General features: G+C 47.9%; 1 protein-coding gene across 4 annotated transcripts in view; it reads left to right on the top strand.

The window, feature by feature from the left end:
- Nucleotides 1-14934, top strand: part of PTPRE (protein tyrosine phosphatase receptor type E) — a 2259327-nt gene that overhangs the window by 1485535 nt on the left and 758858 nt on the right. For all 4 annotated transcript variants that reach the window (XM_069611476.1, XM_069611477.1, XM_069611479.1 and 1 more), the window contains one exon: nt 9294-9370. In XM_069611476.1, the coding sequence (XP_069467577.1) occupies nt 9294-9370 (77 nt within the window). The remainder of the gene's footprint in view (nt 1-9293; nt 9371-14934) is intronic.

The raw sequence follows: 14934 nt of genomic DNA, 5'->3' as shown, positions 1-14934 counted from the left end.
AATAAAATTACACCGATCTTGATCTATGGGGCAGAGAACATGTTTGGCTGTGACCACAAGATATGGTCTAGGTGTGAAGGTTTCTTCTGGAAAAAAGTTCTCCAAATACCACAAAGTACACCGACTGCGTGTGTTCTATACGAAGTAGGAATATCCACTCTGAACGTAAGGATTACATGGAACAAGCTATTGCTCTTTAGGAAAATGCACGACGAAGCAAACCTACCACCGTTCAAAATCCTATTGGGAAACGAAATAGGTGAAAAAAAGTCGGCCCTAAGAGACTGGAAACAGCAATGTGGAGAAATCCTCAAACAGCTAGGGACGGATGAGTCAACATTATGGAACAATCCAGATTTTGTAAAAAGAAAATTGCTGGATCTCGACTGGATCACAATTGGGGAGAGAAGAGCCTGTCAAAAATCCATGATAAATCAACCAAAAGAAGCAAAAAAAACGGAATACTCTTCAGAAATATCTGGCACTGGCTCCGTGCAAGCACCTCAGAAAACATTATTTGATGTTTCGTCTAAACATTCTAGAAATAAAGAAATTCTGGGAATCAGGCGTGCAATATCAAGGGGAAACACTCCATGCCGATTCTGTGGGGAGAAAGATGAAAATTTAAAACACCTCATTCTAAGCTGCACTGAACTAAACGATCAACGTGATAGTTGCATGGGAAAGATGATGACAAATTACCAGACGCTGTCTGAAGAAGAATGGTGGAGACAACTACACTTGACTGAAAGCAAGCCACTGTTGATTGCAGTAATGCGATTTTTAGAGCTCCTGCAGAAGTGCCTAAAAATGAATCCGGTGGTTGCCTAAAGCAGCGGCCCGCACAGTTATAGGTCAGGAGACCAACCTCTCTGAAAAGACTGACAAGACAGAATATCTGTTGGTGCAAAGGTAGAGGAATTGGGGGTTGAACAAGTCTCGAGAAGTAGACCAATAAGGTGTTTAGTGAAAAATAGTTAAGGACGATAGATGGAATGTTGATCTTATGTTAAAGATAAAGTTTTTCAAAAGTTTGCATAAACTAAATGAAAATAAAAAAAAATTAAAAAAAAAAAAAGAGTTCTTTTTATGCAATTTTTAAAAAAATTCTCTTTATTGATTTTACGAAAACAAAAGCATTTCCCTTCCCCCGTACTCTCGCCTCAACCCTGTCCCCCCACCCTGGTGCTCCCCGTCTCCCCTGGAGGACCTTCAAGTCTCTGTCTCCCGCCAAGGGGCCGTGGGAGCCATGTGCCCTTTATGAAACCAATAACTTCACGTGCTGCGGACACCACTGCGCCCTGTAATCATCCTTCAGGAGTGCCAAAGTCTCTCCCCAATGCCCCGCAAATTGCTGCAAGTTGTTATCCATTGCGTAGGACACCCATTCCAGGTCAACTAGTTCCCGGATCTTTCGCAGCCAGTCCTGAATCGTGGGGACCAGTGGACCTTTCCAGTTCTGAGCTATAAGAGTCATTGCAGCCAGCGTGAGGACCGCCCTTGCCTTCTCCCGGCCCCTGGGTTCTCTTTCGGCGTTGTCGCCTGGCAGCCCCAGCAGTATTTGCTTTGGGGATCTATTGACCCCTTGTCCAAAGGCCTGAGTTTGGGCCAGCTGCACCTCCTCCCAGACTGAGGTTATCCTTGGGCAGTTCCACCATATCTGGGCAGCCGTGCCCTCCTGACCGCAACCCCTCCAACAGGTCCTTGAGGTTTCTGGATATATGTGTTTTAAGCGTGCAGGAGTGTACTGCCATCCATAAAGTATCTTGTACCAAGTACCTTGTAATTGGGAAGCTTTGGCCAGTTTTGGGATTCTCCTCCAGAGCTTTTCCCAGTCGACTCTCTCGATCACTCACCCCTGACTCATATAATTCCATGCTACTCTGGGGATAGTATCATCTAGGATTCTGTATAGATCGGATATCAATCCCTTCGTGCCATCATGTGCCAGCAGGAACTTCTCGAATGGGGTAACCCGCCTGGTGGCCGGCTCCCTGACTCCTAGACTCAGCAGACAATGCCTTAGCTGTGCATATCTAAGTCTCTACTCTTCCCCCACTTTAAATACTTGCTTGCAGCCTGGCCTTGGAACATATCCCAGATTACTCTGCAGCCCCCCTCCCACCATTGTATAAATGCCCCTGTTCCTTCCCTGGAGTAAAGTCTCCGTTGTTAGAGATGGGGGTGAACGGGAAAGGAAACGTTATGATCGCGTTTCTCCCATCCGCCACTAGTTTGGTTATGCTGCTCTTACACATGTGTGTGTTGCGGCCTGTGGTGTTTCGGCAGCCATAATACCACCCTTAAATTGTGTTGCGCCACTGCCCTGTCCATCGAGGCCCATAGCTTGTCCCCTTCCCCGAGAACCACTCCCTCACTTCCCAGAGTTGCATTGCCTTGTATTATTATCGAAGGTTGGGACGAGCCAGCCCCCCTCCCTCCTTGGTGCTTTATGCAAATTTTAATATATAGTTATTGCCATTTATGTATTTATTGCGCATTTATTAGGCGCTTATACAGTAATTGAATTCTGTTTCAAAACGCCCTGTGATTACACTGTTTGTATTAAAAGTTGACATGTGTTAACTATAAAATGTCATAAATAAATAAATAGAGGCTGTGCATAGAGAAAAAGTGGTCAGTGGGGCATATGCAAGAAGGGGGTCATATTGGGCTCTGCAAGTGGGGGTCGGATTGGGCTCTGGAGGAAAGGCATCATCTGTGGAGCATGCACAGCAAAAACAGGCATTCAAATGAGGCAAGAAGACACTCACTTCCCACTAGGAAGACAGTTGCCATTGTTGTCCCCCGCATGTTGTCTGCAAGTACAAGACATAGCGCCTCATTACACGGTACGCGGTAAAAAACGGCATTTACCGGCATGGCGCTATTAACATGTCTGCCTAGGCAAGAGGCTGCTAATTGCGTACCATTACGAGTACGCGGACACGAGCATAGCGCCATGCCGGTAATGACCCTACCGCCATGCCGTTAAAGACCCCGAAAAAACCCTTAGCGGCACCGACGAAAGCGCTGATAGCACTTCCGACCTCCTGCAGCACGCAAATAGCGGTCACCGTTAAATAGCGGAACCGGAAATACTGTCCTCGCACAGGAACGGGAAAGAGCATGGCGGCCATCTTTAAAAACACAATCCATTGCCATCCTCTGCCCCCTGGACCTTTATCGACAACTGTGCCATCCCAAAGCCACAAGGATCCCCTCACCATGCCAAAGGCCATAAAAAAACACTGACCGCCAGCGTAAAGAGAAGTTTACGAACGAGGAACTCATAATGCTGACAGAGACCCTTGCAGCAAACTCTGATATGGTATTTGCCAACGACATGCGGCGGGAGACCCTGATCCAGAAAAAGGCCATCTGGGTAGAGGTCGCCTTGAAAGTGAGTGCGGTGGGCACCACCACCCGCACCATCAGGGAGTGCAGGAAGCGGTGGGACGATCTCTGCCTACGGGTCTGCAGCATACTGTCTGCGAACCGCCAGCTTGCCATGGCCACAGGAGGTGGCGCTGATTCACCAATTAAATTGAAGGAGTGGGAGACCTGCACCAGCACGATTGGCGTCGAATCAATCGAGGGAGTCGGGAGCATGGAGCATGGTGTGGCCACTACATCAGATGGAGGTGAGTGTACACATGAAACAATGCACTGTGAATGTTGAGGCACCCCCCAAATGTGAGCCCAGATTCACCTCATGGATGCGGCCACAATCAAACATGCACACAACCCTGCCCATGTGAGTGTCACACCCCAACACACACACATGCACGCATCACCACAGACAAGTGCCACACAGACCCATGCATGGATGACCCACTCAACAGCCCCATCACCTAAATTCCCACCAATAAAATCCCAATGCACAGAACAGCATGATTAACTGAATCTGCATGAAGCACGTTGAACCATCACCAATGCCATCCCCCTCTTTGTCCCCCACAGGCTCACATACAGACAGCGACGAACCTGCCACTGCGACTCAGGCTCCCCCTGCCAAGAAAAAACCCAGGGCAAAGGAGACAGTGGACACCCCCACCACATCAAGGGGCACAGGGAGGAGTGAGCCCCTGCAGAGGGGAAAACATTGTAAGAGCGCCACTGCACCAATACCGCAGTCTACGCCAGCAACAATTGCCACACCCACTGATGTAAACCCCCCACCACAGGTTACACCCACGGAGGGCCCACCCTCCGCTGCCACAAGTTCTACTGGTTAGGCAGCAGCCACAGCGCCGCTGTCAGATGTGGAGGACCCTATAGAGTTCACCATGCAAATGCATCCTCCCACCCCCCCAGGAAGCCCAGAAGCAACTCCACGGCCAACACCAGGATCCAGTGTCCATGGCCAGTCTGGCGAGGAGAACATGGGAGGGTGCTGGAGCCCACCAGTGGCCTCATCTGATGTCCAGGACGTAGAGGTAAGCGCAGCAGCCACACCACGAGCTGGCCACAGTGCCATGACCTGGCCACCATCAGGCAGCGCCAGGAGGACATTACAGTGCTGGTTGGGCAGCATGTGGAAGAGACTGCCCGTTTCAGGGAGGAGATCACGGAGACTGCTAGGCAGTCGAGGGAGGCGATGGAAGCCTGTACCAACAGGATGTGCGTGGAGATTGGCCAACTGAGGCAGGTCCTCACGCGCCTAGCGGACGCGATGGACCACCAGTTCCCACCACCACCACAGGGACAGACAGCCTCCTCATCATCTGCAAGTTCAAGGCAGACAAGCCCCCTCCGCCGCTCCATGCGCACCACGAGGCGCACATCATTCCAACCTCCATGGTGGTGGTGGCAATGGGAATTAGGGACAGCAGGGTCTAGCTGGCACGTGTGCAGCAGGACACCAACATTGTGCAAGGCACACATGGGGTCGTTGTGGGGAGAGGGGGGAAAGGGTGTTTCGGGAGTGTTGTAGGGGAGGGGCGAAACAGTGTTTCAGGAGTGTTGTGGGGGAGGGGGGAAAGGGTGTTTCGGGAGTGTTGTGGGGGGAGGGTGAAAAGGGTGTTTCGGGAGTGTTGTGGGGGGAGGGGGGAAAGGGTGTTTCGCGAGTGTTGTGGGTGGAGGGGTGGGTGAAAGGGTGGTGGGATAGTCGGGGACATGCACTTTTTCATCTCATTATACCTTAATACACTGGTGACTAGTTAAAACACAGGCTTGGACTTCGTCATTGTGTATGTGTACTTTATTGGTGACAGGGTCCATTGTGCGCTTCACCACAGACACCAGTGCACTAATACCCATATCCATCCTACACAGTTAAACCATGTGTCTCAGAATATTTGGTTGATCAGATGATGTCGCACATCGCGTCCCTCCTGGGCATCACCTGTTGCATGACCAGCATTCCCGTCACCCTCATCAGGTGGTTGTATTTCAACATCAGGGGGCAGTGGCACATTCCGTCTGATACACATATTGTGCAGCATGATACATGCCATGGTGATCTTGGCCACTTTCTCATGGCCGTACAGAAGAGCCCCACCTGACCTGCTTAAGCACCCGAACCGTGTCTTCAAAAGGCCAAATGTCTGCTCAATCACGACGCAGGTACGGGTATGTGCACGATTGTAGTCCTCTTCGTGCCTGTTCTGTGGGTTCCGTACAGGGGTAAGGAGCCACCTCTTCAGGGGATAGCCAGCATCACCTGTATGGGAGGAAGAATGAGGACCTGTTACTGTTCACCTGAAGTGCGGCCTGTAGATATCACACAAATCGACTTTGCATTGTGATTGAAATCCACGATTACCAGCATGCATGCAGACGATCTGTGTGACTGCAATGTGCAAAGGTGATCTCGACCCTGCAAGTGGACATGCCCGATTCATGCCTCCGACAGTAATTGACATGTCCTGGGTGAGGCCAGGTCTTAGGTGTCCCTGGGGCCAGGCAAATTCGGTACCACACTGCTAGTGTACTGCCATTCTGACATCGATGATGCCATGCTGTGAAGCATCACTTCAGTGGTGCTATAGGTGTGTGATTCAGTGCTATGGCTAGGGGTGATACCTTTGCATGCATTCAAGGGTGCATTGCTGTATTGATGTTGTGCTGCGCTAAGTCTGTATTACTATCTTGACGCCATGTTGCTGATTTGTGTATTATGTGGTGTGGCATGATGTGCAATGTGGATGTGGATGGATGTGTAATATTTGGAAACCTGGATTGTTCTCAATGTTGTGCAGCTTCAAATTGCATGTGGGTTCTTCTCAAGTACATTGTGGCCTTCCCTGATGGACATTGGCGTACATCTGTATGTCCATTTGTCCTACGGATGACTGTCAACACCCAGTTGGAGTATGTATCTCTCCCCCCAATCACACCCAGTTGGAGTATGTATCTCTCCCCCCCATCACACCCAGTTGGAGTATGTATCCCTCCCCCCCAATCACACCCAGTTGGAGTATGTATCTCTCCCCCCCAAATCACACCCAGTTGGAGTATGTATCTCTCCCCCCCAATCACACCCAGTTGGAGTATGTACCTCTCCCCCCCCCCCAATCACACTGCCATGTGCTTGCTATGCTACTCACCAAGTAGCCATGAACGTTGTCCGGCTTGTCACTCCATGTAGCGTGGTATGGTTGAGTTCCGCAGGACCGTTGAATCATGGGTTGATCCGGGAAATCTGGCACAACAATGTGTGATTATCTTGTTTGCGTCACATACCATTTGGACATTGATAGAGTGGAATTGCTTTCTGTTTCGGTAGACTACTTCATTGTGATGTGGGACCACCAATTCCACATGGGTACAGTCGATGGCCCCGATGAAACTTGGGATGCCTGCCAGTGAATAGAAGCCAACTTTGGTGTTTGCGATCTCCTGGGCAGTCCGTGGCAGGAATATGTGTTCACGTGCATGCTTCAGGAGGGCATCGAGAACCTGGTTCAGTGTGCGTGAGAATACTGGTTGTGAGATGCCATGCATCTGCCCCACTGTATGCTGGTAGGTGCCTGTGGCCAGGAAGTGGAGCACAGTCACCACCTTCAGTAGAGGGAAGATGGCAGTTCTAATGTCTATGAGGCTCACAATGTCGTCATGTATCATGTCCACGATGCTGGTGATGGTATCCCGGTCCAGACGGTACAGGGTGTGTATCTGCTCAGGGGTTAGGTTAAATGGACTGGCTCAGATCCTGGGGATTGGTGGCAGCCTCTGTGGTATTACTAGGTGCCCTGGTGGTGCATGCTGCGCCTGTCTTGCCCTCCTCCTCCTCCGTCTCCTCTGTGCTGCCTGTTGTTGTTGCTGCTGCACTGCAATCATGTCCTCCAGCCCATGTAACGCTGCTAGTATTGGAACTATCTTGGTGTGGGAAGGTGTGTGTGAAGGGGTGTGATGTGCTCCTTTTGTGCTGCCACAGTCTCCATTGCCTCCACCTGTGCTGATTGTGTCCACCTGTGGCAGATGGGAACACTGCTCAGTTCTCTTAACGGGTGGTTCGCGATGCCGGTATTAGCGCCATGCCGGTAAGGGGTTATTGGGGCTTTACCATGCCGCTATTAGCATGTCCGCATGGCTTGTGATGGTGTGCTATTAGCGCCATGCCGCTATTTACGGGATGAAGGGTTGCGCGCCCGTGAACTAGCCGCTATTAGTGGCACTGTACTTAGCGGTGCCGCTAATAGCGGTAACCGGGGTAGTAATTGGCATGGGTATTTAACGATACCGGTATTCCCTTACCGGTAACGTAAATCCCTTACCGCACAACGTGTAATGAGGCCCATAGTAGCCAGCTATCATTAGAAGAGGCACGTGGACAGAGGGGGCACAGAGGTTTGCTGACAGTGACGCACGCTGTGCCCAAAATGAAAACTCAAAAAGCGCACTGCTCCACAGTGTGGGTACTTACTCAAACAACTCTCTACAACCTTCTTTTGATCACCATACTCACTTTTCCAATCGCATCTGCCGGGGTGTTGTTAGGTCTAGAAAAGATCTTGGGTTACGCAAATGTCGGAACTATTGGGACTCAGGGCTAGCCAATCTTTTGGTTGTAGCCCCTGAGCTTCTATCCAGGGCTACAGCCAAAAGATCCGGTTCTATAGTCCCCTAACCCCCTTCCTCCCCCCAGCAACGCTTCTGCGCATCAGGGTCAACGGATTAACTAGAACACAGAGCCAAGCACTGGATGTGGTTCACCTCTTATCGGAGGGCTTGCTGTGGAACATGGGATCCGGGCAGTGCTCAACTGTATACACATTTCAACATGAAATGGGACCTAATTATATCTGTGATAGTCGAAACATATTCATTTGTCATATTGAAAACTGTATAGAACAGTTTCTACAATACCAATTCAAAGTTCTGCAAGCTTTGTCATGGTAGTAATTTGGAGATGCTTATCATGTGTCATGTTATCAGGTGTCATGATTTTTTAGATGTATGTAAACTGCCTCTCAACTCCAAAATGGCTGGTGTGCTTTCCTGAAATGTTGCACATCCATTAGTTCAAATATGATGCTGGGCATGTAGGGAAAGAAGATTTCTGTGGGCATGGTTATGGCAGGCATGGGCGGCAATACGGCGGAATGTAGATGGCTATGGGCATGCACTGTTCGGGCACATAGCCAATGTACACCTGCATGTTATGCGTGCCTCCTCGTATGCCAGCCAAAGTGTGAACAGCAATGGCAATAGTTTTGCCTCTGTCTAGGTGGTACTTATTGGACAGCACAAATTAGGGTTTTTGTTATGTTTTTTCTTTACACTTATAATGACAGAATCGTTTTGTGCTGCTCCAAATACATATAACATTCTGTTTGTGTTTTGATTAATGTAGGAATTATTTGATGAATGGGTTCTTGGGCAAAAGGTGGTGTGACGATGTTCATGGGGCTGTAATTTATACTACAGAACCGTGGACGTTTGCCCCCCATATTTGCAGTGTGATTGGAGTCAAAATGCTTTCTCTTTTTATAATTCATGCATTGGAATTTTGAACTTTCCTAACCGCACCGGAACGTGATATAGGCACCTCAATTTATATATGTTCTCTCTCTCTCTCTCTCTCTCTCTCTCTCTCTCTCTCTTTCTCTCTCTCTCTCTCTCTCTCTCTCTCTCTCTCCTACTCTTCTTTGTGGCGTCGTTGTATGAATGGAAGTGTACTTCTCTTACCAATTTGGAGAAATGTTGTTAAAGATGCACATTGTAGTATTGTTAAAACTGCCATATTTGACATTCATCTCGAGCATCATTTTTGCTTGCTTTTGGTAGAAACTATTCACGTTTGGAACAACATCCAAACCCTGACAATGTGACTTTGTTCTTTATAGATGATCATTCCAGAGTGATGCTGAGCCAGATGGATGGAGTTACCTGCTCCGATTATATAAATGCATCATACATAGATGTAAGTGTAACTTTTCCTCGGATTGCTCCAGGTCTGACTCTTCTTCAACAGCCAACCATGTTCTAAGGAATTCACTGAGTTAATCTAATGCCAACCAACGCAGTCCTCGTTTGGTCTGTGCAATCATGCACGTTCTGTGTGTCATAGAGGAGATCAACACCCTAGGATCATCACTACCTGTCTGCTTGCAAGTCTACAGATACTAGTAATCCATCCCTATGGCACAAGGGCCCGGAGCCACATCAGCACATCACTGGATCTGCCCTTCAGAATGCATGGACCGAATTGAAGTATACAATTGTGTTACCCCTCATACCCTGCTGTAAGCAAACTGTGGACTCTTCCCAAAGAGGGTTTAGTTGTGGGCTGACAGTTGGTCACCTGTTTACCTATCACTAAATTGATGAGTCAAATGGTAGCCTATATATGAGATGGACATCCTCTTTCTCCTTCATAGTCAAGAGATGTGTATTATTCTCGCAACCCACACATTTTCCAATTCAGTGCCACCTGTTTTTCAGATGCAGTTTCTAGCCACACAGTCTTAAAGCACAATCACCAGTGCATCCTACCAACTTACTGGGTTTTGCTTTCCATGGCCATCAGATATGAATATTGCCCAAAAGCTTTAAATGTTGCTTTCTCTAGCACAGCATGTAGTTATAATTTAATCTCAGAAAGGCTAAAGCTGTTTTTCTACTTTTCGTACACACCATATCACGTTCATTACAGCAACCGCTGCATTCAGTCTAAATCAAGAACTCAGTTCTATTTATACGTTTCCCATTGCTAGACACTGATTTACTCTAGTGAACAGCTGTGCCTGGTGGATTTGTGCTGGATACTTGCATTGAAGGGGTGTAAATATTGCTCATGACAGAGTATAGTGAGGGTGCTAAAACCAACCAAAGTGGGTGTCTGATGTGGGGGTCTCCTCCCACATCCCCAAAAAGTATTTTTATAATGATGGGTTCTATTCATGCATTTTACAGCACACATATTTGTGGAAAAGTGGGTTAAAAAGGCATACAATTTACAATAGGTTGTCCACAGTAACACACGAAAAGATCCAGTACATGCCAGGTCACCAAGAGTATATAGGATTACTTTTCCCACAATATATGCCAGTATTCTGCCAGTGTATGAAGGCATTTTCATGCTGGCTTTGCCCACAATACATAGCAGTGTTCTGCCAATCTAAGAAAACATGTCCATGCGGACTACGCAAATATATGCCCATGCAAGTAGACACTCGATTTGGAGTTTCACATGCCACAGTAAGTAGACTTGTTTTTGCTTGTTGTGCCAATATATGTTAGTGTTCCTACATAAGAACACACTCATTTTGTCTTTACCCATAAAGCCAGTAAGCAATCACAGCATACATATTCCAGTATTCTCATGTACGAAGACACTCAAGATGACTTTGCAGTAATGTAAGAAAACATGTCCATGTTGCCCTGCGAATACATTGCAGAGTGTGTCTCCATGTGCCGCCGACTCAGGCCTTTGTATAGCTCTGGCTCCTGGGATATTTCACCTGCATGTTAAACCTCTCCCTCCTCTGCCACATTGCCCATTTTATTTATTTATTTACTTCTCCTTCTGTTTTCCATGCAGGAAATTTTTAGCCCCTTCCCAGAACCGCCTCCCCCGCCCCCCCTCCTCTCAACCCACCCACTGTGTTACCGGATTGGGTCTGTACTACTGCATGTGACCAGGGATATCGTGGCTCAGAGAAAGTCTCCATGTGCAGCCAACTGAGGCCTTTCTTTAGCTCTGGGCCCTGGGATCTTCCACCTGAACTGTAAGCCTCTCCCTTCCCTGCTGTATTGCCCATTGTATTTATTCATTTTTCCTTTTGTTTTTACACTGCTGCCGACAGGAATTTTTTCAGCCCCTTCTCAGAATCTCCTTCCCCCTCCTCCCAACCTACCCACCCTGTTCCCTGATTGGGTCTGTACTACTGCATGTGACCAGGGATATCGTGGCTCAGAGAAAGTCTCCATGTGCAGCCGACCCAGGCCTTTCTTTAGCTCTGAGCCCTGGGATCTTCCACTTGCACGCTAAGCCACCCTTGCTGCATTGCCCGCTTTATTTGTTTATTTTTCCTTCTGTTCTCCCTCTGCCGCTGTGCAACCTTTTACAGCCCCTTCCCAGACCCTCCTTTTGCCTTCCTCCCAACCCACCCACCATGTTCCCGGATTGGGCCTGTGCTGCTGCACGTGACCTGAGATATTGTGGCACAGAGAGTGTCTCCATGTGCAGCCAACCCAGACCTTTCTTTAGCTCTAGGCCCTGGGATCTTCCACCTTCACAGTAAACCCCTCCGTCCCCACCGCATGGCCCATTTTATTTACTTATTAGTTTTCCTTCCGTTTTCCCTGTGCCGCCGCAGGAACCTTTCCGGGCCCTTTCCCAGACCCTTGTTCCCCACTCGTCCCAACCCACCCACGGTGTTCCCCGATTGGGTCTGCGCTACTCCATGTAACCTGAACTCTCCCTTGTCAGTAGTTCCCCCACGGCAGCCTTGCCCAGGCAGCCGGATAAGGGCCAGGGGAAAAGGGCAGCTCCTTTTCGGGGCAGCTCCTATACCTGATTGCCCCTGTTCGCCAATGGACACCAGACAGAACAACCTGCAGCTACAACTCAGGTAAGGTGGTGGTAAGGGCAGTGAGCACAGCCATTACTGTGCTCCAGTTAAACCCTGCTACATTTCTATTACTACCATTCGCTCCTAGCATGATGTTGGCCTATGCTGTACACTCATCTGTTAGCCTATGTGTTGAACTCTAAAGGATCCAGAGGGTAGGCAGAGCATGATACTTTGGAAGTATCATGAAGTTAGCTTTGTTGTAAATCTTAGAACCATTGTGATTGTGGCCAGGTTATTGCACTTGGAGGAGTTGTGGAGGTGGTCCCTGTCTCGCACAAACTTTGAGCGCAGGCAATGTATTGCACCTAGGTGAATTGTGGGGGTAGGCAGTGTATTGCACTTAGATGTATTTTGGGGGTGGGCAATGTATTGCACTTGGATGGATTTTGGGGTGGGCAGTGTATTGCACTTGGATGGATTTTGGGGGTGGGCAATGTATTGCACTTGGATGGATTTTGGGGGTGGGAACTGTATTGCTCTTAGATGGATGTTGGGGGTAGGCATTGTATAGCACTTGGAATGGTTGTGTAGTTGATCAGGGCGCTGCACTTAGTCGAGTCCTTGAGGGCAACCAAGTTATGAATTCTAGGCAAATGTAGAATATGTTCCACTACAGGGAATACAAGTGTTGGCAGAATGCTGCCTTTACGGTTACGTTGGGTCTTCAATGTAGCCACTTAATGATAGCTGGAAGCAAGAAGAATATATCCACCATCATTTATCAACTCAGATGTTTTAGAATGTTGCCAAATGTACCATATATAGGCTTTCATTATAACAAATGCATTTTTTCTCTTCAACTCCCTGCTTTTGGAATTAGCCAAAGGCGCAGCCACACTCCTGTACGCATCTGCTTTCACAAACAACTGGAATGACACTTTGCACAACACTTCTGCCATAAGGATGTAGCTACCTTTCATGGCATAAATTCTACCTGTAGCTAAACACATAACTGACTATCCTCTTACACACCCTCCAGCTTATTTCCCCAGTGTAAATCTCTCCACCCATAGACATGCCAGTTAGACATGGGAGGCTAGCAGGAGCTCGGCCAAGCCCTCGTATCCTTTAATGGCCATTGTGCACACACATACTAGCATCTCCTAACTTTCGCATACTTAGGACCTCCAAGGGCTTTTAACCTACAGTGCTTTGGGACCATATCCATGGTGAAAGGCGCTATACAAATGACAAAATGAAATTAAATATTTGCCACTAATAACTGTCATGGATGGCTTCAATAACTCCCAGACTCTGAAGGGTGGCTCAAGGTTTTTCTTTTCTTCAAAATGGCAAAAGAACACTGTCTTTATTATGATCAGGATGGGGGCAGGGTACTCTAATGGCTTCCCTCTCTCAACCTAAAGTGGGTTCCCTCCACCCTAACCCAGGTATCCCTACCCTACAGGTTTTCCAGCTTGTAACAGGTAACAACTGCTATCTAAGTCTAGCTGAAGGTGAGTGTCTAAAATCAAAAGCCCTTATCTATCGGGCTGTCTCTGGGTTTCTTCTAAAGGGGTTCCTAACCTAACACTCCCAAGCTTTGTTAATTAGGAATGACAGTTTTCATGTGCCGGTAACGGACACCGCCAGACCATTCTCTCATGTACGTGCTTCCTCTACCTTCTTTCCTTGATTTCACTACTCCTTTCATCTCACCCTATAATCTACTCTCACTTGGCCCTCTCCCTTCTCCCACACAATCTGGTCTTCTTCCTCCTGTGTATCTGATATCTGCACTCTCTCCTCCCAGTTCTCTCCTCACCTTTCTCGACACCTCTCTTCTCCCCCCTCTCCTCAGCTCTCGCCTACTTGCACTTAATAATGCCCATTGTTGGTTATTCTTAATCTATGTATGCTAATTTATATATTGTCCCCGAAACTGTTCCATTTACTCCCCTCCACAAGCTGGTCAGAATGTTCCTCATACTCCCCCCATTGTAAGAAGCTCACTGCTTCCTGTCAAATGTGATTTCTTATGTATTGTATGTTCTTTTGTGATTCTAAGAGCATTGTTGCTTCCTGTATAAATAAAGAAATCTCCTAATCACAATCTATACCTGTGACCTAATCCTACCACACTCTCTCTGCCTATCTCTTCCATCTAGGCCCCACTATTTCACTCTGCCCTCACCTCTATTCCCACTACACCTCTACCCCCTCTACCTTTATTTATCTTTCTCACTCACTTTTTGCACCCTGCCCTACTGACACTACATTATATACAACTCGTACCACTCTGTCTCACAACAAATATAGCACGTTTACTCTTTCAATATATCGATATAGCATCCCACACATTCTTCTCCACCTGGTAAACCCCCCTCGCTGGGCTTTTGTTCCACCTATTCGGCTCTCGACTTCAACCGAACATCTTTCAATCTCCTAAGCACTGGATGGACATTTGTAGCCTTGTCTCCCCTCGCTCAACCCCCTTCCTGGCTCCCATTCATCCCCTTGATCACATGCTTCCCTTGTCCATTCTCTGCCAATTCCTTTCTCAGTAGTTGAGGTACACATGTGCAAAGCTTTTAAAAACCCTTGCAGGGTGTGCAGAGTGTTCTGTGGGGATGATAGATAGCCTCACAGAACCTCAGCAATATTCCTGGAAACTGAGTCTTTTTTTACTAGCAATCACCTGAAGGAGGCGACAAAGACATAAAACCCTTATCCCCAGTGGAGTATGCAGAGTGCACAGAGTTTTCTTTGTTCTCGTGGAATCGTGCCATCTGTTCAAAGAATTTCCATCTTTCTGTTCAAGTTCCTGTAACATGTCAACATCGTACTTTAAAGCACCCTGACGCCCACGTGAGGACAGGACTGCAACTGGTGGCAGGGAAATGGGTAACCTAGCTGAAAATGGTGGGCTGACAAATTCACTTAACACCTCAGAATTGTTGCCGGCAAA

This window comes from Ambystoma mexicanum, chromosome 8 (genome assembly GCF_040938575.1).
Source record: "Ambystoma mexicanum isolate Mex_15411 chromosome 8, UKY_AmexF1_1, whole genome shotgun sequence".
Lineage (NCBI taxonomy): Eukaryota > Metazoa > Chordata > Amphibia > Caudata > Ambystomatidae > Ambystoma > Ambystoma mexicanum.
This window is presented reverse-complemented; position numbering and strand designations above follow the sequence as displayed.